General features: G+C 40.2%; 2 protein-coding genes across 3 annotated transcripts in view; one reads left to right on the top strand and one right to left on the bottom strand.

Annotated features, from left to right (window-relative positions):
• Positions 1-780: 780 nt before the first annotated feature.
• Positions 781-23,839, top strand: itga4 (integrin alpha 4). 2 transcript variants are annotated; one of them, XM_053439446.1, is made up of 30 exons: positions 781-976; positions 1,125-1,334; positions 2,580-2,792; positions 3,516-3,634; positions 4,115-4,215; positions 5,248-5,380; positions 5,822-5,889; positions 6,760-6,892; positions 9,523-9,608; positions 9,701-9,763; positions 9,840-9,980; positions 10,244-10,352; positions 11,447-11,541; positions 11,903-11,993; positions 12,084-12,129; positions 12,293-12,447; positions 12,720-12,874; positions 12,968-13,120; positions 15,211-15,287; positions 15,968-16,109; positions 17,164-17,265; positions 17,598-17,674; positions 17,803-17,892; positions 18,144-18,231; positions 18,655-18,762; positions 19,551-19,676; positions 20,075-20,200; positions 20,398-20,496; positions 20,867-20,986; positions 21,329-23,839. In XM_053439446.1, exons 3-30 carry the CDS (start codon positions 2,593-2,595, stop codon positions 21,428-21,430), a joined length of 3,105 nt encoding a protein of 1,034 aa, XP_053295421.1. In that variant the 5' UTR covers positions 781-976; positions 1,125-1,334; positions 2,580-2,592; the 3' UTR covers positions 21,431-23,839. The 2 variants fall into 2 exon arrangements, with proteins under 2 accessions (XP_053295421.1, XP_053295420.1); XM_053439445.1 differs by lacking the exon at positions 781-976 and having other exon boundaries at positions 983-1,334.
• Positions 22,007-24,814, bottom strand: part of cerkl (ceramide kinase-like) — a 26,371-nt gene continuing 23,563 nt past the window's right edge. Inside the window, exon 13 of the mRNA XM_053439447.1 lies at positions 22,007-24,606. Within this exon, the coding sequence (XP_053295422.1) occupies positions 24,528-24,606 (79 nt within the window). The 3' untranslated portion in view covers positions 22,007-24,527. The remainder of the gene's footprint in view (positions 24,607-24,814) is intronic.

The raw sequence follows: 24,814 nt of genomic DNA, 5'->3' as shown, positions 1-24,814 counted from the left end.
ATTAAATCTGATTGATTTAATGTGGTAGAGAAGTAGACGAGCAGCTTAGAACATGGAGCTAACAAATCCACAGAAACTATGTGATGCATTAAAGGCTCATTGTGTACGATTTAGGTGATGGTATCTATTGAAAGAAATTTCAATAGAAAATAATCCTAGTGGTGTGTTCACGTGTGTCTCATCTAAATTATACAAATTGTTGTTTTATTTACCCTAAAATTGTACCCTTATATTGAATTCTTTATATTTACATGGGGGGGGGGGGGGGGGGGGGGGTCCTCTCTATGGAGGCCGCCATGTTTCTTGAAGCAGTAGAACATGAAGGTACCACAGGTTCTCTATCATGTTTTGGAGGGGGGAGAAGGTGAATGGTCTTCAGCTGCAACGTGCACCTTCACCACTTTATGTCACTAAATTCTAAACACTGCAACTTTAATGTCAACATGGAGGAATATTTGAGGAACATTTTCAAACATCACAATGAACTGAGGATTGTGATGTTTCTAACAAAGTACTGCGGAGAGCAGTCGATGTGTATTTGTGTGTTCCAGCTTTCAGACATTAAAATAAGATTAGAGCAACGGACTTCATTCACACCGTGGTGATAACAGAGGAGGAGGAAACACCCTGAGCCGCGTGCACTGAAAGGGTGGAGAGGAGACACCGTTACGCGCGTGCACACACTCACACACACACGTTGTCATACGTCACATCTGGGGACATCACACACACACTCATTTCCGGCAGACTCATGCAAAACCAACAAACCCTGAACTAAAGCACTGAAACAAAAGTTAGGTTTGAGGTAACTGTGGACATGGATTTTAATTTAAACCGGAAACACTGACCACAATTAACTGGTTTAGATGTCCCTTAAGGTCCATGACACACGCACACGCACACACGCGCGCGCGCGCACACACACACACACACACGCACACAGTCACAGGGAGGGAGGATCTCCGCGCGCTCTCTTGTGAGTTTCATTGACTTCACCCTGAAGTTCAGCTTCTCTCACTTTTCTCCTCAGTGTTTTATGTTTAATTTATTTGTCACTTTGAGTTTCATCCCTTCTCCGTGTGTCGGTCACCGGATCCTCGTGCGTCGCGGGCTCGTGCTGGAAGATAAACCGGAGCTCCACGCGCGTGTGGAAGGATAACGGCGCGAGGATCAACAGGAGGTTTTAACGAGGCTCGCCGGGAGAGGAGAGGAGTCACCGGACACTTCTGAGACAAACCTCCGTTCTCTCCGTCATGTCTGCCCGGTGCTGACTCCACATCTGCTCGGTACCGACCGGATCCACCGTTTGACCCGGAATATCTGCGCTGTGAACGGTACCGTCAACTCCCTGTTAGTCTAAGTTTGTGGATGAAAAGTTTTCAGTCATAGAAACACTACAAATATTATTTAAACTCCTCTTCTACCTTTTCGTAAAGTTATTTTAAAGTTAGAGGCTCAGTGTAACTTCAAGACAGAACCATTCATTTATTATTTCAGAGAAATCATAATTCATCATAAACACTTCACTTCATGTCATCAGACTTTAACTAGTTAAAATGCTGTAATGAACTTTTGTTTAACAGGGCCGTAGCTTAAAGCAAGGGGGCCCTGGAAAGATTTGATCCCGTCAATGGGCCCCTCTAACTGAAACTGTCTGATTTCACATCAGTTAAAGTATATTTTTAAGCAAAAATAGTATTTGTCATTAACAATTTTTTGTGAGTTGAATAGTTGGTAATTCTTTTAAACTTTTATTGAACAAGACAAAACATTGAGTTAACTCATTGTGAGTGTTAGGGAACCTGATGTTGACGCAGTGGAGTTAGTCCCAAGAGTCCGAGATCTACAGCGGCTTCACAGTGATTTTGATTATACATGTTCCTTCTGTGGCTTCATCATCATCTTACTTCCTGCTTTGAACGTGCAATTTTCCACCTTTTACCATGTTACATAGACTAAACAAAATTAGTTTGTAAGGAAAAGCAATGTTGGTTCACTCTCGTGATGATAACAACCAGGACTCACTTTGTATTACCTTTCAAGCCCAAAGTGATTCTAAAAATAGTTCAGAGAAAATTTAACTCAGCAGAAACCTCAAACAAATTTCACAAAAATACATTAATAGAACTAACAGTTAATAATTTAACACTTATTGTGTCTTGTGTTTGGACTGAGACATGCTCGCTGTTTGCTAAGCTAACTGGCTGCTGGCAGCATGTTCAAATACAGATAAGATACAGATAGCATCAGTCTTTACGTACAACTGTTAAAATAAATGTCATAAGTCTGTGTCCAATGGTATTAATCTATGAGTCCTATACTAATATACAAATTGTTAAATTTGTATTAATCTGCCTTGTCTTGTTTCTACTCGTATACACTGAATGAAATACTTTATGAGTATTTATACTCCACCTGATCCCAAATCTCTCCTGGTTGTGTGTATTTGTAAACTGTAAGATCTCCACTGGAGGTTTATATAAAGTTATGTGGGTTTAAACAACATGAGTTTGTAGAGAAGGAAATGATTGTTGTATGTATGTACATTTCTAATTGGGTTCTCTTTGGTGTCCCTGCAGTTTGTGCTCCATCATGTATCCCTCCGCTGTCGGTGTGTGTGCGCGCTGCAGTCTGTTCCTGGTCCTGGTTCAGGTCCTGGTCCAGTTTCTGGTGCTGGTTTGTCCTGCTGCAGGATACAGTCTGGATCAGGAGCACAGTCTGGAGTTCAGCGGTCCCTCCGCCTCCATGTTTGGATACTCAGTCCTGCTGCATCGCCACAAATCTCACAAATGGTCAGTTTCGATGCTCTTCATCTGATATTGATCTGGGATCGAACCTTCTATTGACCTACTATTGATCCTTTGATGTTCTGCTACTGGTCTTTTATTGTGCATTGTTTTCCTCATATCACTTTACTATTATTCTGCTGTTCATCCTCTATTGATCTTGTATTGTACCATGATCATTTATCGATCTACTATTCACCCTTTTTTGATCTGCTATTGATCTTCTGTTGATTCGATGGAAGGTGATGGTTTTCCATAAAGTTATACAGCCATATGTTTTTTTTCAACTTGAATGAATATGTGTGGGGTTATGTTTTATTAAACATCTGGAATTCTGGATGTGATGACCTCAGCGATGGAAATTACCAATTACTGCTCCTGTCGCCATCTTTGAAAATAACACACATGGCTAAACTACATTTCAAAGCATTATGGGTTTTCATGATATGGATGATGAATATCTTCAGTCATGAACTTTGACCATAGTAATGACTCCTGCCCTCATAGAGCTGTAGGGAACTATAAATCTTAATTTAATTATCTAAGGACGCGTCATTATGTGTGTGTGCGTGTGTGTGGGTGTGTGTGTGTGTGTGTGCATGCTAATTACCCAGTTCTATTCAGTGACAGAAGCTCTTTGATGCCTCACACACAGATGCCATTTAGACACTGAACAGACACAGTGTAACTCTCTCTCTCTCTTTCTCTCTTTCTCTCTCTCTCTCTCAGGTTAGTGGTTGGAGCTCCAGTAGCCAACTCATCCTCCAATCCGACGGTTCAATCTCCAGGAGCCATTTTCCGCTGCAACATCACTTCAGAGACGCAGCACTGCCAACACATGCATGCCGGTGTGTGTCTATCTAAATTGTTAAAAACCTTCTAACTTGAATTTAAAAGACTATGGCTCCATTCACACCGACTTAAGTTCTGTACCATCATTAATTTGAATGGAGCCAAAACACCTCTAACATGATTGCTGCCTTTCAGCTGATTACCTTGCACATGTCATGACCTAGATCCGCCCTCAAATTTACCCAAAGCACATCCTTCCACCAAGTTTTGTGCAAATCTGTTCAGTTGTTTTGATGTCCGATTGTTTCCAAACAAACAACAAACAAACAAAACCAGGTCCGTGTTGGAGGTAACAAAAATATAGCAAATAAATCATGACATACTTGAAGCAGGTGACCTCTGAGAAAACAGTGGTAGGCTTAACATCGCATATGAAATGTAAATGAATCCATGAAACAAACAGCAATCGGTCATATTCCGTTATGTTTTTTCAACTTGTTGAGGTTTAACATGCGCTCTTTAACTCGTGTCTGCAGATGTGTCGAGCTGTGGGAAGACGTGTGAAGCAGAAAGTGATCACCAGTGGCTGGGAGTCAGTCTGTCCAGACAGCCCGGAGACAATGGAGGACACGTCCTGGTAACTCACACAACTTCTGCCTCTCTCTCTCTCTCACACACACACACCCACACCCACACCCACACACACACACAAACACACACACACACACACACACACACACACACACACACACACACACACACACACACACACACACAAACCCCCTCGAATGACAATGATCTGTCATTAACCGAATGTCATCACCACCGTGTGAATGCCTCAGCACCACAAGGTTAATACACAGAAAGAGAGTAAACATTTATCTATTATCACTTTCTTAAGAACTATGTCTTTAATTTCTGTATTAGTTATTATTAATTTATATAAATTAATTACAATATATCACCAGTTTATCTTGACTTTTTCAGTGATTTGGTCAAAGATGTCATCAGTTTTAGTTTAACCTGCTGTTATAGAAACTAATTATTTAGTTATTTAGTCTCTTAAATATGACAAAGCACATAGATTAATCAGAGGACAGAAGTAAAAAAATCCTTCATCAGAGAGGCCAAGTGATTAAAAACATGACGAACATGTACTGATCGTGCAATTAAAAAGGCACAAAAGTGAAAAAATGTATAAAGGCTATTTAATGTTTATACTTTGATGAGGCTGATTTAATTTGAGGGGATTTAGCTTTGCATTCTGAATCATGAAGAGTGATTGGAACGGTTTTAACCGCTAACAGTCTGTTACCAACACTATGTATCCCTGTCAAAAAAGGGAAAACAACATATTGTGTCAACATGTGGGACCCATACACAGGCTCCTGACGTGTGCAAACACTTTTATTACAGCATCAGCTTTTTTCTCACAAATCATCTCCGAGTGAAACATTTTACTGCAGGTCTAAATTAAACACACAACAGGGCTGGTTATGTTCACAGATTCTGTCACACTGTCATGGGTATAACAACACTTCTGCTAACTTGTGATTGTGTTACTGACACTAATGAGCCCATGTCACATGCTGTTCCTATGTCGCATCCTTTATGTGTGTGTGTGTGTGTGTGTGTGTGTGTGTGTGTGTGTGTGTGTGTGTGTGTGTAGGCATGTGCTCACCGCTGGAAGAACGTCTTCTACTCAAAGAAGGACAGTCAGAACAACAAGCTACCTAACGGAGTGTGTTATCGCTATGGCAGCGACCTGATACATGGTCAGCACATGATCCCCTGCTACAGAGGTACACACACGTTAAGTGTTACAGGCTAGGTTGTGGTTCTCCCAATTTCAGAAAATTTGTGGGAATTTAACGCATATATTAGTTTTTGAAATGCTTGGTACATGGCCTACAGATGTTATTGTTATTATTGTTAACACAAGACATATTTATATGTCAGGTAACATATTTCCTCGTACATCATACTACAGGAGAGATCATAAATTACAGTTTTCTTCCATTCTAATCTACCAGGGAAATTCTAAAAGCCATTTTGTTGAAAGTGACGACATTCTCACGTTTAAAATGTTGGCATAATCTCTTGTTCTTACTTCTTTCATGTGTGTGCGAGCGCAGACCATTTGTTCAGCTGCAGGAGGAAATAGTTCATTTTTTATCTTCAGATATGTTTGTTAACCTTCACCTCCCAACGTGTCTGTTTGCCTGCGTCTCTGTCTGTTGCAGACCACCAGAGGAAGTTCGGGGAGGATTATGGGTCATGTCAGGCTGGTATCTCCAATTTCCTGACAGAGGTCAGCAACACACAGTCAACACACTATTTTAAAATCCTGTTTTTCGTCACTGAGTCCTTGTTCCCCTTAATGCTCTTGACATATAGAAAGGAATAATGTAATAATTTTAGAAAAGAGAACAAGAACTGACAGTTTTCTGTGTTAAAATGACTCACTACTTACATTTTAAAGCAACAAATGATAGTATGATGTTTACAGATGTGTCACATAGAAATGTTTTTTAGATAATAGACCTTAAATAGAAATATGTAGATAGATAGATGGATACTTTATTAATCCCGTGGGAAATTTAGGTCCTCCAGTAGCTTATACACTTAACCGACATACAGTACATACATAAAACACGTATACATAGGTAGAACATTGGTAGAACATTGCAGATACAGGTGCATGAATGGGTCTGACCCTATGCTACAGAATGCAATGATGTGCTTGTGTCAGTGTCTAGTATAAAAGTGTTCTTGTGCTGCTGGAGTGGAGTATTACTAAAAAAATATCTATATATAAATAATAAATATATAAGAATATGAAGTGGTAAAAGCTAAAAATCTGTGCATGGGGCTAGTATAGCCAGTAAAGGGATGTATTATAAGATGAGATGAGAAGAGTTGAGAAGGGGAGGGCAGACTGAGGTCGAATCATGCAAGGAAGATCTCCCTCTGTGTGGCGTTATGAAGCCGAATGGCCCTGGGGACAAAGGACCTTCTCAGCCTGTCCGATGTGCATGACAGTGACAGAATTCTGCCACTGAACATGCTCCTCTGTCCGTTGAGACTTCTGTGTAGTGGGTGGTGTTCGTGGTCCAAGATAGTCAGCAACCTATGTGGAACTTTACATCACAGAACTCTGAAATCTGCCTCTGTCTCTCAGGATCTGATCATCATGGGGGCTCCAGGGACGTCTTATTGGACGGGTTCAGTTCTGGTCTTCAACACGTCCAGTCGAGGGATGTCAGTGTACCTCGATGATGAGGCTGGAACAGTCAGCTTTGGAAGCTACCTGGGTAGATAACACATCTCCTACTATATACTATTGATTTACTGTACCACTGTATCTGTGTGACATGATATTTGTCACTTGGTGACAAAAAGTTTAGTGCTATCAAAGAATCTCATCTCATATGCCGCATTTTTTAGAACTTATTTTATGTTCAAGACTTATAGACAAATGATGCACAAGAGTCACTCACCACCAATTCTCTCTGGTGAGTCATTGATAAAGTTATAAATCGGAATTTGCAGAAGGATGCGTTTAGGATTTTTCGGCCTCTTCTATTAAGCCCAATGCTTCTTTCAGTTCCTGCAGAAGCATAAACTGTGGCTGGGCCTGTTGTTTATTTCCAGTTTGCTGTTATGCTGTAGCCCAGGGGCTTAATTAAAATCAACGAGGAGGAGTTATCAGTTATCTTTTTAATTTTAGGATTCTTTAGGACTCTTTAGTTGGGTCCATGTCCAATCTGCTAACATGGAGAAAGCTTTTATGACCTATACTGCAGCTAGCTACCAGGGGTCGATCATGATGCTTTGGCTTCTCCGTCATGTCAGAAATTGACAGCAAATGCAAACCATTTTGCTTTAATCCATTAAGTGAATGTGTTTGCCTTTGTTATTAAATGGTGATCTGTTAGATTTGCTATTGCTAAACATGTATTGTTATATGCAGCACCATTTGCTTTTTACAAGGATCAATAGTAAAGAGACTACAGCCACAGTAAGCTGCTTAAATGCAGATCTCATCAATGTAAATGTCTTTTACTCTGACATGCTGTGCTTTGAAAAACCATTTGCAGTCTGCCAGCATGACTTTAATTACTTCGATCGCATACGGCTCCACTCCCCATGATTATTGCCGCCTCATGTTGAAAAACAACTCAGGGATTAATGCTGCTGAAGCTTAACGAGTTCTTTTTCTTTTTTTTGCTTGGATGATGTGGAGCTAGAACAGTCAATGTGTCATGAGCAAATGGTGAAATTTTAATTAAATCAAATAATTTAATCATTTTAATATGTTAATCCATCTATCCATACTCTGCTGCATCTACAGATCCAGCTCACGTTAATTTAATCATTTATCTCTTAGGAATTATTGAAATATACCCCTGAGAAGCACTTAAAAACAACTTTGTTATTAGAGACTTTGTTGTCTCTGCTGGTTTTCAAGTATTACACAATTATCAAAACCTTACACTCAAGGAGCAAAACATCGGCCCAGATTTGCACCACTATAAGCACAATGTCAGACTCACACTTTTTGCAAAACAATACACATAATGATCTGCTAAACACTAAACAAACTTGTATACATTAGACACAGAAGTATATCAAGATGTCACTTCCTTGCAATTCCAAAGCACTGACTGTCAAATTAACACCCCTATGAGCATATTGCTTAACTGTAGACACACCAATCAGGTTTAAGCTCAATAAAAATGCAGCGGGTGAGTTCACCTGACTTCAACCAAAATGGAAGGAGTCAGAATAACAAGAGTGAGGGTGAGAGGGGGAATCCACGGAGGAGGAGAAGGAAGAGGAAGAGGGGGAGGCCGTGCCAGAGGTAGAGGCCGAGCCAGAGGTAGAGGAAGAGGAAGACCTGAAGCAGGAGGAGAATAGGCTCAAAGAAGAAGAGGACCAAATTTATCAAATTAAATTTGCACAACACTAGTTGACGATGTGGTGAATCACGGGTTGACGCTGAGGGAGGCTGGACTAAGAGTTCAGCCAAATCTTAGCAGATATACAGCAAAATCTGTCATTGTGACCTGTACTGGATAGAGTTTTCTGTTTGTCTGATATAAAGCTTACAGTGTAATGCACACTACTGTAGTAGCATGAAAACAGGGACATGTTTTGTTGTGATTCTCCATGTCGTCATGTTGACTGATTTGGGGATATGGAGAGAAAATAATTATATTTTCATTAGTCTGCAGCATTGGTTATTATTATTATTATTAGGTTAACCACAGCAGGGTGTAACTGGTTCAAACTGAATTAAGTCATATGAAACGTGTGTGTTTCATATGGTAACAAAGATTGTTTTTTATAAATGAGTGTATAGTTTTTACAAGAGTGTTTAATTTTACAAAGATCTGAGCTGTTCTGCTAGTTGGGTTTGTCATTGTGCTAATTGTGTGTTGTTTTGAAAAACCGGGAGCTATTTTCAAAATCATGCTTAAGCAATCGAGAAAGATTGTAAAAGGTCTTAATAGGTTTTAGATTTAGCTGAAATTGTGCACAGACCCTCATAACCTGATGTAAAGAGGCAGGATGATGAACAGGAAGCTGAGCGGAGAGGTGTGATGTACTGTTTGTACTTTGTTATGACTGCTGATAGAGAACCAATTCAATCAACACATACCGACTGAAAGAATTGTCTCTGAATAGTGTCAATAATACTGAAAAAATTCAGTTTGAATCTTTCACAATGGGGGCATTTTATATGTTAACTCTTAATCTGAAAAGTAACTAGTACTGTGTTAGTGACAAAGTCCCAAGCAATCTGAACAGTAGTGGATTAGAATTAGAAAGCATCATAGAAAGGTAATAATCAAATAAAGTACTTTTAAATGTCAGTACTTGAGGACTTAGATACTTTCCACCAATGATTAAGTATGAATTTGGACACTGTGTTCTGCAGGTTACGCTGTTGGAGCTGGTCACTTCCTGAGTCCTGCTACACTGGAGGTGGTGGGTGGAGCTCCGCAATATAACCAGAGAGGAAAGGTAAGAGCTGTTTACCTGCACATCTGTTTACTGACTGTGCGCTAAGTCAGTTTTTACTAGTGTGTGTGTGTGTGTGTGTTTGTGGGTTGCAGGTCTTCATCCTCACCATGGACAACAGTTTGCTGAAGGTTGTCTCTGACGTGTCTGGAAAAGAGGTAAGTAGCCACTTAGCATCCTCCTTTCAAATAGTGGATGACTTTGTACTTACCTTGTGTGTCTTTGTGTGTGTAGCTGGGATCATACTTTGGCTCCAGTTTGTGTGCGGTGGATCTGAACGCTGATGGTTTGTCCGACCTGTTGGTCGGCGCTCCCTTAGCAACTGGGGCCGCCAGGGAGGAGGGGCGAGTGCACGTGTACATAAACCAGGGGCAGGTGAGCACACGCACGCACACATACAAACAACCACCCCCCCCCACACACACACACACACACACAAACGCACAAAAACATTTTCTTGTTCCAGCTTCTGAACTGTGAGGATTTTATGCTTTTCTTTGTCACATTTCTTAATAAAGTGAGTTTATAGATAAATAATTCATTAATTGACAGAATAATATGATTATTTATCCTAAATGAAAATAATAAACAGTCGGCTGCAGCACTAAACCATATCGTTCTCACTGACCTGCTCTTAGGCGGAGCTGTTGGAGGCGGAGTTTCAGCTGACTGGCAGTGATGCCTATGCCGCTCGATTTGGAGAGACCATCGCTGACCTTGGAGACCTGGATGACGATGGTTACCATGGTAATAACCACACCTGCAAGCACTGACCTATCAGCTTTTATTTTGGTTAAACCTTTAAAATACCTTTAACATGAATATGACTTTTGCTAATTCCAGTGCTAATACCCTTACTGTTGCTACTGCTAACAATGCTGCAAATACTACTCTTGATACTACCACTATTTGTGCGACTATTACTGCTGAAAGTAAATATAAATACAAAATATATACTATGATACTTTGACTGTTTCTCCTGCTCTATAAACGGGTTGTGTATTTTAAAGGGAGCACAACCCACCCAACACCAACGGTAGCTGCCACTTGGTGATAATTAAGAGACATTACTCAAACACAACGCCCTCACACACAAACAGACCCCTCACCATCTGTGGTGTGTGTGTGTGTGTGTGTGTGTGTGTGTGGTGTGCTGTGGAGGGGTGGAGTGTGTTATTAAGTTCATTAAAATCTGTAATGACAAACTCTTGCTGCTCTTTAACTGGACCCTGAACCTGCCTTCTAATCTGCCACAGTTAGATAAAAGATGTATGTGTGTGTGTGTGTGTGTGTGTGTGTTCCGGTAGCTTAATGTTTGTAGAAAAAAAACCTTTCCTTTCAGGACTTCACATCTTCAAAAGACTCAGGTTAAACATTAAAGGACCATTCTGCTGTTTTCCCATACTCTGACAACTTTCATCCTGCTGAACATTTTCCAACTGTTTTAGAAATGTGGATGTTTTAGGTCCAAAGGCAGACGCAGCACACACTTTAACCCCTTAGGCCTACATTTGGAAGATTTTCCATAAAGTCATACCGATACCTAATTAGCACATTTCATCCTGTTTACCTGTTTATGAGCCAAAAAGTAAAACATCATGGCCAAGTGCTTTTACAACCTTATAAAAAATAAAGAGGAAGCTAGAAAAACATTGACTGTGATTAATCTAAGATTCAAGTCTGGAGAGATACATAAACTAATGACCGCCTGGAAGGAAGAAAATAAATCAACTTGTAGGTGAAAGGTCAAGGTTAGGCTGATGTCATGGTCGAGACAGCAAGAGTCCTTGTGACGACAATAATATTAACACATGTGTGTATGTGTCTGTTTGTGTGTGTAGATGTGGCAATTGGTGCCCCACATGAAGACGACCTGAAAGGAGCTGTCTACATCTATAATGGCAGAAAGGAGGGAATCTCACCAACTCCATCTCAGGTACAAGCACTAACAGCAATACGGAAGATTTGTAAGTGACAGTAATAGCAGTAACAGTAGGTAACATTATAGTTTATTGAAGGTCTTACTGTAATTTAAGAAGAGAAATAATCAAAGTAGTAGTTAATTATTTGTGATAATTGGTCACTTAGTAATCAAGCAAATTTTATATATTTTCTTTACATTGTAAATTCTTTACATGTTTTATATGCAGTTTTTAAATGAAGTAAAACAGTGAAGTAACACATGTAGTCAATTCCCTTTGAAACAAACTGGAGTAGAAACATAAGGTACCATGAAATAAAGTAAAGGTACTTATTTTCACTGTAATTTCCACAACTCTGTATGTGTGTATCCTCAGAGAATTACTGGATCCACCCTGGGTCGCGACCTCAGGATGTTCGGCCAGTCGCTCAGCTCTGGCATTGACATCGATGATAATGGCTACCAGGGTAAACCTCACTGTCACTACAGTCACTTCCTGTGTTCCAACATTTGCCTTAAATCTCTGCATTAACCCAGGTTAAACTCTCTCTGTGCAGATGTGGCGGTCGGTGCATTCCTCTCGGACGCAGCTGTGGTTCTCAGGTAAGACCTTACAAGACCTAAAAGTGTAATTCTGTCTTAATGGAGGTTTACAGGGAGAATGCGTTCTAATAAGATTTATATCATATGTAATCATCTACTGTTGTCAATCAATCTGTCTTCATCTGCCGTTATCATTTCTCTGAACGTGTTCTTTTTGCTGTAGGACCCGTCCAGTGATTCAGGTGAAGGCGTCTCTGAATCTGCCTGAGCAGATTGACCAGCAGGTGACGCTGTGCAGAGAACACAACGCTCCAACTGTCTGCTTCAATGTCACCGTCTGCTTCAGTGTCCGGTCCCGACATTTCAGAGGAGCCATAGGTAAAATGAGTGTGTGAGACTGATATTTGAACAAGCTCAATTCACCTAAAGTTCTTAGTATTAATTAAAAACAATGGGTTATTTATATAATTTCTAAGTGGTTACCATCAGCTGTTGTCATATTTCATTGTACACGACTTCAACAGGTGGAGGAAGCCACAGCTTGTCGCATCGGTTGTGTTTAGACATATCTTTAAGAGCGTGACCCGATAATCACTAGAGAATAGGGTATTTAATTTACCTATTTCATATTGTTCTTCTCCCCTTTTCAGATCTTCAGTATAATTTGACCTCTGACCTCCTCCATAAACCATCCTTCCCTCATCGTTTCTATTTCCATGGTAACGGGTCATCCAACAGCACTAGGGGTCATGTGAAAGCCCGACACGGCCAGCTTACGTGTACAACACACGTAGCATACCAAAGGGTAACACACACCCATGCAAAAAACAAACATGCAATATTGGCTTAAAGCCTGTGAATGACTGACATCAACGTTTACCTTTTCTTTCTCCTACAGAAGGACGTGAGGGACATTTTTACTCCGGTCCAGTTTCAAGTTTCCTACGGTCTCAGAGAAACAAGCACTCACAGAACCTCCTCCAAAACCTTCCCTCCGTTAAAACCCATCCTGCAGCAGGGCACAGGGCACCAGAATACCATCACCAACCAGGTACTTACCAGTGCTAACCCCAACCAGAACACCATCCCCAACCAGATACTAACCAGTGCTAACCCCAACCAGATACTAACCAGTGCTAACACCAACCTGAACACCATCACTAACCAGATACTAACCAGTACTAACACCAACCAGAACACCATCACCAACCAGATACTAGCCAGTGCTAACACCAACCTGAGCACCATCACCAACCAGATACTAACCAGTACTAACACCAACCAGAACACCATCACCAACCAGATACTAACCAGAACTAACACCAACCAGAACACCATCAAAAACCAGGTACCAACCAGAGCACTATCACCTACCAGTAGTAACACTAACCAGGAACTGAGCAATGCTAACCTTTACCAGAAAACTATCACCAAACAGATACTAACCAGTACTAACACCAACCAGAACACCATCACCAAACAGGTACTAACCAGTGCTAACCCCAACCAGAACACTATCACCAACCAGGTACTAACCAGTACTATCACCAACCAGAACACCATCACCAACCAGGAACTGAGCTGTGCTAATACCAACCAGAACACCATCACCAACCAGATACTAACCAGTACTAACACCAACCAGAACATCATCACCAACCAGATACTTACCAGTACTAACACCAACCAGAACACCATCACCAACCAGATACTAACCAGAACTAACACCAACCAGAACACCATCAAAAACCAGGTACCAACCAGTACTAAAACCAACCAGAGCACTATCACCTACCAGTAGTAACACTAACCAGGAACTGAGCAATGCTAACCTTTACCAGAAAACTATCACCAAACAGATACTAACCAGTACTAACACCAACCAGAACACCATCCCCAAACAGGTACTAACCAGTGCTAACCCCAACCAGAACACTATCACCAACCAGGTACTAACCAGTACTATCACCAACCAGAACACCATCACCAACCAGGAACTGAGCTGTGCTAATACCAACCAGAACACCATCACCAACCAGATACTAACCAGTACTAACACCAACCAGAACATCATCACCAACCAGATACTTACCAGTACTAACACCAACCAGAACACCATCACCAACCAGATACCAACCAGTACTAAAACCAACCAGATACTAACCAGTACTAAAACAACCAGAGCACTATCACCTACCAGTACTAACACTAACCAGGAACTGAGCAATGCTAACCATTACCAGAACACCATCACCAACCAGGTACTAACCAGTGCTAAAACCAACCAGAACACCATTACTAACACCAACCAGGTACTAACCAGTGCTAACACCAACCAGAACACCAGTACTAACACCAACCAGGTACTAACCAGTGCTAACACCAACCAGAACACCAGTACTAACACCAACTTGGTACTAACCAGTGCTAAAACCAACCAGAACACCAGTACTAACACCAACTTGGTACTAACCAGTGCTAACACCAACCAGAACAGCAGTACTAACACCAACTTGGTACTAACCAGTGCTAACACCAACCAGAACAGCAGCACTAACACCAACCAGAACACCAGTACTAACACCAACTTGGTACTAACCAGTGCTAACACCAACCAGAACAGCAGTACTAACACCAACTTGGTAATGAGCAGTGCTAACACCAACCAGGTAACAGTAAGTGTTAAAACCATCCGGTCCTGGTTAGCATAACAGCATAACAACTAAAAACTCCGACCTGAACAACTCCCTTTAAACTGAGAATAATGAGACAAAACTCTGACACCTGTCTGTTCATTTCCAGAGAGAATTTTTTTTTTCAAGTAAAGGAAGCATGAAATCTGACGCCAGCTCTTCCACACACCATGATAAGCCCTTCCTGCTAATCCAGATGTGTTTACAGCTGCAGCACATTAACCGTCATTAGTCTACTCATCCTGTGTCCAGGTCACGTCCCACTGACTCACCAACACAGAGCAGGATGAGTGTAGGAATGTACAGCTAGAGTCATCAGGACATGGTTAATCCACTGTGGGACCGAGATCAGGGGTCAGAGGAGTCCTGTGCAATGTTATTATTATTATAATCATTATTATTATTATGACATTCATCGATTAACTCTTTGTGTCTTTCTCTCTGTCAGACTCGGTTTGCTCGTTCCTGTTCTCTGGTGAACTGTTCGACCAACATGCAGCTGTCGGCCGAACTTGTGCTGCCACAGTAAGAAAACAACCATGCACACACACACACACACACACACACACACACACACACACACACACACACACACACACACACACACACACACACACACACACACACACACATACACACACACACACACACAGCACAAAAAAAATACACAGAGAGTAAACAGGAGCTGTATTGTATTATGTTTTACTCAGTTGGGACAGAAGTCGCACAAAATTCATAGTTATGATGAATTTTGTCTCAAATTCTGATAAGGCGAGCTTCTCTAAAAAATAACACACAACCTGAAGGTTTTTCTCACACAGGCTAACACATGATGCTAATTAGCTGCTGGCTAATTTAGAACATCAGTCTGCAGCGATGCTTTTATCTCGGCCTGAGCTGAACCAAGATGTTACAGTGCTCTCTCAAAACACTCCCATATGACTGGCTGATAATATTCCAGACCAGTGACTTCTTTGATCCTGTGATGTGATCGCAAGAGCTCGACTGATATATACATTTATAAAAATTGGCAATGATTCCTAAGTTGTTATCAAACCCTTATGACAAAACCATAATTTTGTATTATTATATATAAATAAAGTAACATTGTTTCTATATCTCAACCCTGGTTTTTGTCGTAAGTCGTGAGCAACTTTGCGTTCATTTGTTGTGACTGTAACGTCAGTGATGTTGTGTGTCCTCAGTCAGCAGCAGTACTTCGCTCTCGGCTCTGGACAGACCATCATGTTGAAAACCTTGATGGTGAACTCTGGAGACGACGCCTTCCTGCCACGACTGATGCTGTATTTCCCAAACAACATCCACTACATTAAAGTTCTGCAGAACGTGAGTTTACCTTGTGATGATTGGGCAGTTTAAGGAAACTGACATATGAAAAACGTAGCCACTAAATAACCACCAATGACAAATTATTTTAAATGCAGTCACTGTGAAATTCACTGATAAACACGTTGTTTTTATACTCCAGTCTATGTTTCACAATAAAAGCCACCTTGTGTTTCTTGCTGTTGAATGCTTTTTAATGTGAAGCAGCAGCAACTTGAAATATTTGTTCAGCATCAGCAGTTCGGTAATGCAGCTCTGACAGGGAGCTCTGTTGGAGAGTCAACAATAGACAAAGATGTTGATATCAATCAGATAGAATTATGCTGGATTAAATGCTGAACTGTTTTCTGTGAATCCCTTGTGCATGAGAAGGTAGTTTGAATCCAGGGTGGGAAAACCAGCCCCTTTGTCCAGATAAAATGACTGAATTCAAGTAGTGGACATTGACTTGTTATCTAAGCAAAGAGGGATGACGTATCCCCACATCCCTCCTTTGCACAAAAATGACACTAATATATCTGACGTACATACATTCGAACGCTGCCATTTTTGCTTTCGCAGGTCCTGCTAAAAAACATGTGTTCGACCAATCGCGAGTCAGTCTCAGCTGTCAAGCATTACATTTCAGCCTGTTTTAGCATAAAAATCAAATAAACCCTTAAAACCAAACTCAGCTGAAACACTTTAACATAGATCAGTGTGATAAGAACAACCTAAGATGAGAGAAATCATCTTTAAGAAACATTTGTTTAAGGTGTATTCTGACATTATAGTTCGGTTCCCTTCTTATCTGCTATTACAGAGGATGTAGCGTTTGGGATCTTTACTGTAGCCAGCCACCAGGGGGCGGTAAAGAGGATTTGTATTCAATTTGGGGGGAAATGTGGCAAATTAGTGTTTGTAATACAGGACTAACTATCAAAACTCACCTGACTATTCTCATCAAAAACGATCTTTGATTCTCTTTTAAATCTTTGTATAACAACTTGTAGCAACACAAATGACTAATGAATGAATACCTGAAATAACTGCCTGTGTGTATTTGTGTGTGCAGCAGGACAACCTGGTCAGCTGTGATGTCACACAGGACATCAACACTACAATGGTGCTGGTCGACTGCAGCATCACCAGCCTCCGGCTCCCAGCACAAAGCCAGGTTAGTCTCAACCAATCACGGAGCACCTACAGCCCTGCAAACATCTGTGTGAAGCTGAACTTAAACATAGTCTCTCTCTCTATTTACGGCTAATCTGTTCCAGTTCTTCAGCTTTTGTTTCGTCAGCAGATATTCGCTGTGTCCTTTGTCTCTGTTTTTTTCTGAGTTCATATCATGAAAGTGTTGAAATATTAGAGTTCCAACAGAGCAGCAGTTTCAAGTTGGACTTACCTTCAACATGTTAAAGCTTTTATATCAATATAAAGTGAGAACATCCTGTATTTGTTCGTCATGAAAACCTTTTAAAATCCCTGACGTCCTGTTTCTTGTAGCTAAATATCAACTTCCTGTTGGACGTGAACCAGAACAGCACGTCCGGTGATATCGACATCCAGGTCAACACCAGCAGGTAAAGACACACTCACACATACCGATTATTTCTTTAAATCACATTTAGTTTGTTAGAATAAGGCAGAGAGAAATGATTCAATCCATTTGTTAAAGTTCATTGATCGTTCTTTAACGTTTTCTCTTCAGTGATAACTATGAGAGGGCGGAGTATCTCCATGACAACTCCCTCAGTCTCCTCCTTCCTCTTAAATATGGAGTCAACATCAACATCCACGGGTGAGTCGGCTCACATTGCTATTACAAAATAAACTGTAAATAATTATCTTCATATTGTTGGGCAACTAGACACAAATCTAAAAGTAGAAGTAGTTTTACCTCAGACATTATTTCTGTAAAAACTGACAAAAATTGTGCCTTATCTCAGAATTTGCTCTCTGATAAAAATGCCTATTAAGTAGATTGTAGGACATGCTGGAAAGGCTGACGCTCCTGTTCTAATGCATTTCTGTTGAACTGTCTGTTTGCAGTTTTGTGACTCCCACATCTTTTGTGTTTGGAGATGAAGACTTGACACCAGTCAACTGCTTCTCTGAAACTTTCAACTACACATACAAGGTATGGTTCTGGGGTTTCTTCATATGTGTGCAAAAGTCAATTCTGAAATCAACATAAACACATATTCTTAGATTCGTGGTTACTTAAACTTAGCAGATAAAAATATTCTCACTGTCCATCACTAATAAACGTTCATAAACCTACTTGTAACAAAGATGTTCATCATATCTCCTCTTAAATCTTATTTAAGTTTTCTTCAGTATAAAATTAAGTCAACAATAGTAAATTCATCGGTGCAAATAGTTATATAATTTGATTCTATTTATATTGTCAAATAATTGCTTTTACTGCTAATTTGGCCAAAATGTAAACAAATATCGACCACATAGGCTGAAGTTGTAGCTAAGTCACAGTGTCTGTTGCAACAACACATTTCCTGATCTATACTGATCTCTTCTGGTATGTGTTATTCTGTTTCTGCAGGTTTTAAACTCTGGACCCAGCAGGTCAATAGATACCGTGGTTGAGATTGCGTTACCAAAGATTCTCACACCGCACCGACACAGATTGCTGCAGGTGATCGACTGGCAGGTACGTGCAGTGACAGATCCGTCAGCAGCAGCAGGAGTGGTAGAAGAAGCAGAGATATCACAGACAGTATAACATCTAGTTGTATCCGTGAGGTTACTCATTGGTTCCTGAATCATTTCAAATGCTGGTGGCTGTGTTCACCACTTGCCGCCATTCCATCTTCATTTAATGATTATTTTGATTCTTCACTCAGGGAAGTAAATTGATCAACTTAGACCTGAAATTTAAAAGAGAAACTGGAGATTTTACAATTTACCTGCAAAGAATCTGAATTTATTTTGCAGCAGCATAGTGATCAACTTTAAAGACCAACCAACAATGAGAATCAACAGTAGATGGATGTTTCTGTACCTGCTTTACCAGCAGATGTCAGGCTTCACTATTGAGGCTTTTTTCAGCCCCTCTCTTATGTTATGAACATGTTGTCTTTCTTTACTCTTAACAAAAGGAGGCAAAAATTAAAAATTAAAAATGTCTGAAAACTAGCAATGTTGTACAAAAAACTTGTCGATAAAAGAGGGTTAAAACTATAAAAGGGAACATTTGAATCAGCGGCTTAATCCCCAAAATAAAATACTTCTAAAAATGTTTAGATTCAGAAGTATTTGGGGAGATATTTAATTGGCTCAAACACACAGCAATGTTGATTTGGTCACAGTAGCAGTGTTAGTAATTGTATGAGAGGTGGTAGAAGTAGCTGTTTAAGTATAGTAGATATAGTAGTAAACATTAGTGGTACAACAGTATAGTAATATTTATTTGTTTGTATTACGTCTCTGTCTCTACAGTCGTCTCATGGCGTGTGTTCCATCAGTGACACGACTGTTTCAGTCATCGAGGACTGCGACGTTCCTCAAGCTTCTTTCATCAAACAACTCATCTTCTTTTTCTCCTCCACCTCCACCCGCAGACTGGTAAACACACACACACACACACACACACACACACCCCCACACACACACACACACACACACACACACACACACATCCTCACAATGCAGAGATGTCGTCACTTCTATTATTTGAAACCGAAGTAGGTCCTCGCAAAGATAGCAAGTATACAAGACAATGTAGCACTGTAAATGAATATTCTCAGATTTACATCATGCTGTGTTCGCCAAATACATGAAAAGTCATCCTTCCAGCAATCATTGCTGGAAGGAACAGCCATTCAGAGCACTCTATATGCTGTTGCCGCAAGAGGACGTTAGGGGTGGAACTGAAAATATATTTAGATTTTAGATTAATATTATACAAGATAAAACGGTTGCAATAATATCTGCATGGTGATACATCCTATGTGTGTGTGCAGTTCTGTGGCCGTGGTGACGAGCTGTGTGAGCGACTGGTGTGTCGTCTTGGTAACCTGGAGGCAGGAAGAGATGCCACAATCCAACTGGAGACAAGACTGAACCCTGCTGTGTTGCTGCAAGCTCCGGTAACACACACAGACAGACACAGACACACACAGACACACACACACACACGCACACACACATACACACACACACACACACACACACACACCCTGAAATAGAATAAGGATAATAACACCAATCAAACAGGAACATGATATCAAAAGCTCAATCAAAGCATCAATACAGTTGTATCTTATTGTGACATGTTATGTCTCAGGGTCGTCTTGGTATCATGAAGTTGGAAAGCACAGCGATGATGTCATCTCCCAGAGAAGATCCTCACACCATCCTCATCCAGAAACAACCTGCAGTACAGGTAGGACACCCTCCAGCCAATCACAGCCTCAGATCAATCAAAACAAAGGTTTAACGGCAACAACACAAGTTCATCTGTGTTTGCACTTCATCATCATCGTCATCATCATCATCTTCATCGTCATCATCATCATTGTCATCAAAGTTTCATCCGGGAATTAAATTTCAATTTCTGTAATCTACAACAAAAACTGACCAATGCCCGGGGACAGTAACATTAACTAAGTACTCTGATCTAGTCCAATATACTAGTACAACTTATTATGAATAGACACTTTTGGTGGTTGAATGTAGACAAAGTAATCCCACTAGACTGCTGCGTATTTTAATAATAATTTATTGTTGGTATATGGTTTGTTGTACATTTCTAGGTGGTGGTTGAAGCTCTTTTTACCCAGAAACCCACGAGCACAGTGAAGGTCTTCATCATAGTGGTCAGTTTAATTTTGGGTCTGATGATACTGGCTGCTCTCATCTGGTGTCTGTGGAAGGTAAATATATATTTGCGATTTATTTTCTAAATGAATATACATAAGACGTTTGACATGTACTGCAAATTAACTTTCCATATCGTCATGTACAATAGTACAGACAATATCAACCATGCTGATATATGAGACTTAGTACTTCTGTGTACTCAACAACAGATACTGCATTATTACTATGAATATAAACATTTTTTATGAATTATACCACAATATCATGTTGTGGTACTTATAGATTCCAGTATACTGCCGTATGATATCTACAGTAAACCGCAGTGTATTGCAGTACAGCTGTGGTAGTAGTGGCACGTGCTTCATGTTGTGACTGGATGTCTCTGTGTCTCTCAGGCTGGTTTCTTTAAGAGGAACCTGCACAAGAAGGAGGAGGAGTTCAGGAGACACAGCTGGGACTACGTTCCTAAGAGCAGCGAGAGAGAGAGCTTTTCATAACCCCAGCTCTTGTGACCTTTGACCTCTGACCATTGGGTGGAGCTCACATTGTGACTGGGGGACACCAACAGCCAATGAATTGTGTCTGGACTGCGTGAGAAGTGTGAAGTCAGAGCCAGCTGATGGAGGCAGACGACGAACACGTCTCACGTAAACGCTTCCTGACGTCTGACTGTGACCTTTAAATTATTTGCCTTAAAAAAGAGACTTGTTTAAATAGAGGATTATTGAAAAAGGGAAGTGAAGCTGAAACATTCAAATCTGGACCAGTTACAGGATTGTTACCTGTGAGTGTAACACCGTCATAGATGGCCTCCATTTTGACACAGTTACTTGGAAATGGACCAAAAGGACACTTCCTTTACTCTCAGGGGATTGAAGCGTGGTCTCTGATTGGCTCATAACTCTATGGAAGGGCCTCACTTTCTACACAGTATTTTTATTTACCTGCTGACCAACGCTTACTGCACTGGTGTCACGCATGATGTCGTCTAGACAGAGGACGTCAGTGTCGGCAGCTGGGAAACAAGCTGTGTTTGTGAAGAGAATAATCAGCGCTGCAGATTTTTAAGAATATTTTTAGACCTTTATTAGACAGAGACAGTGAAGAGGAGTGAGTGAGAGGACGGAGGGGAAGGACATCCCCAGGACGGACTGAGGACTTCTCCATGTGGATGCAGTCTAACCATTCAGATCACAGGCTGCAGATTTAACAGACAGTAAATACCAGAACTTGTGACATTTGTTTTGTTTGAGTTTCATGTCACAGCCGCATCTTAACTAAAATGTCACATTCAGTTGATTTCCTCAGGCAAATTTTTGTTTAGAAGATGAGAATTTGTAGCGCTGAACAACAGTGATCATTGCACTGCTGGCCTTTCAGGGAGTAGTTGGCTGAACTGAAGCTTACAAGTTGTGTTGCACCACATGTTTTTTTATTCAACACCTTTTTTGACAGAGCTTTGATAGAGCAGAAAATCATGAGACAGAGCTTAATACATCTTTTTCCTCCTTAGTGGACCATCGAGATGATTACTGAAAGTTGGGGCTTTTCTCCACTTTATTAATAGAAACTAGTAAGAAGCTCAGGAAGTGGGTTGCTGCTGGCTGGTTTCCATTTGGCTGACTTGTCTCCTCACGTTTTATGTGACCAGAGATACACAGCACTGGGTGTCAGGGCAAACTGAAAGAACCGATTGGACACGAGGAAACAACGATAACAGCTGTAATTATCTGAATAAAATCTATAGTTGTATCTAGTTTGTAAAAGTACATCTGACATCTTTTTGAGCCTCAGGATATTTTAGGACTTATAATAGCTATCACATTTTTCCTTGGTGAGCCAAGTTGCACTTAAAACATAAACATTTGGTTTTATATTCAATATACACAATATTTTCCATTCTATGGTTAAACAGCCGTCGTTCCTGTTTCCACAGATATTCTACCTATTGTTATATAGTTAATGTGATATTATTAATTTGATTATTAATGGTATAATGTTTCCATAAAAGCCCCAAATGATCAGTAAGATACAAATTTAAGTGGCGTAGCGGTCCTTTATAAAAATGTATAGGATAAAGGATATGGCTGGTTGTTTACATCGACAGGAAAACAATCTATTTCCATGTCAGAGGATGAAAGCTGGGAGAAAACATTCTTAGCAGAATGTAAAACACAAACCCCCCAAAAAAGCCTTAACGCCTTCAGTCTGATTTCACTGTTGTAACTGTCGTCTGCTTGTTTTCCACTGACTGATCAATTCAGGGAAATAATCCTGTGCCAAAAACAAACTGAGAACAATGTACGGCCAGGTGGGACTGACGTGAGAAGGATTGTCTGTTTCCTTTACGTAAAACTTCGAGAAACATATCAAGTGACATCAAGTCCAGCTTGAATACTTTTTGCTGTTTGACTTCAGTGAAATGTTTTTATCTTCTTTATTTGCTGAGTGTCTCTACATGCCCACATGACTCGGAGATCGATAATAATACATTTATTTATTAAGTGATTCTTAAGGTGCTCTGATATTCTTCAAACGACACATCAGTGAAAAAAGAACTGAGAGAGGTGGGTGATGTCAGAAGAGGTGGTTCAGGTAAACACATTGAGCCACAGGATTAAATCCTAGACGACTACTTGTAAATCGGCTTTTAACAATGTTTGAGTTATTAAAAGTGTTAAAAAGTTTGTTTTAACTGTCGGTGCTCTGAGAATACAGACGGTTAAAACAGCTGCTTCCTCCCTTCTCTTTATCTGCTCAGTACAAAAGCACATCACACAGAAATGTCTTTAATGCTTTAATATTGTGTTTTTGTTTATGTCAAGTTGTTCTGCACTGGAGAGTCTCACTGTTTTTATCAACACATCTATTAAAAAGAAAAAAACGATTTTCTATTTAAGCAACAACTTGTCCTTTTCTGTGTTCACAGGCGTCATTCTAAAAATATATGATCTCAATAAAAAAACTGTCAAGCTTAATAGAAAACAGCTTTTTATATGTTGAAAAATAAGTTTGAAAGTTATTTATCTTGAATATGTTTAATATTAATTTATATATATTTGATATTAACTATGATTCATTGCTGGTTATTTCACAGGTAACTGCCACAACTACATTTAATTTACATTTCACATTTTCAAGAAGAAATATTAAACCAGAGCTTCAGGTCACTGATGTAGAGCCAGCTAAACACTGGGTGACATAAATTAAGAAGTCAAACTTGTAAAAAAAAACAATACAACACAAATAAATGACAGGTCAATTGAACGATGCTGGCAGCCTAATTACAATATAGAAAAATTTAAACATTCATTTGAAAATTAGCCATTCAATCAGTGAAAGGAGTTAAACAGGTATAAAAAGCAATTAATGGCCGTGCATCAGTTAATGTGTTGTTATTTAAAGCTGCAAAAGATTAATCTTTAGGGCAAAAAATGTAACATCAATTAATGCAGATTTTTTGCACCTTCTTGCTACTTTTAATACATCTTGGACAAAAATTCCGTTGCTATTGAAAACGCAACGACTTAGGTGGCACTGCTGAGTCAAGGTTACCGAGGCGACCTGTTTGGGGCCAACAAAGCTCTGCTGGAATCAGATACAACTGCAGGTGACGGTTGTATCGGCCTCATCCACCTCGTCCCCGTACAGCGTGATGAGCCGCGGGTGGACCCTGAACGCACCACGTACAAACAAACACACACGCACACGCACACACACACACACACACACACACACACACACACACACACACACACACACACACACACATTCAATCAGAGATTAGACAAAGGTGAAGGTGATTGTGAAGGACAAAGGTGATTCTCAATATTATGTGAATGAATGAGTTAGAAATGTAAAATAACAGGTAGACAAGTATG

This window comes from Pleuronectes platessa, chromosome 14 (assembly GCF_947347685.1).
Source record: "Pleuronectes platessa chromosome 14, fPlePla1.1, whole genome shotgun sequence".
Taxonomy (NCBI): Eukaryota; Metazoa; Chordata; class Actinopteri; order Pleuronectiformes; family Pleuronectidae; genus Pleuronectes; species Pleuronectes platessa.
Note: the sequence above shows the minus strand (reverse complement) of the source record. Positions and strands in the feature narration are given on the sequence as shown.

Coding starts and splice junctions, on each gene's coding strand:
- itga4 (XM_053439446.1), top strand. CDS start 2,593: ATGTATCCCTCCGCTGTCGGTGTGTGTGCGCGCTGCAGTCTGTTCCTG. Junction 9,609..9,700: donor AATATAACCAGAGAGGAAAG/GTAAGAGCTGTT, acceptor TGTGGGTTGCAG/GTCTTCATCCTCACCATGGA. Junction 18,763..19,550: donor TGCAGGTGATCGACTGGCAG/GTACGTGCAGTG, acceptor CTGTCTCTACAG/TCGTCTCATGGCGTGTGTTC.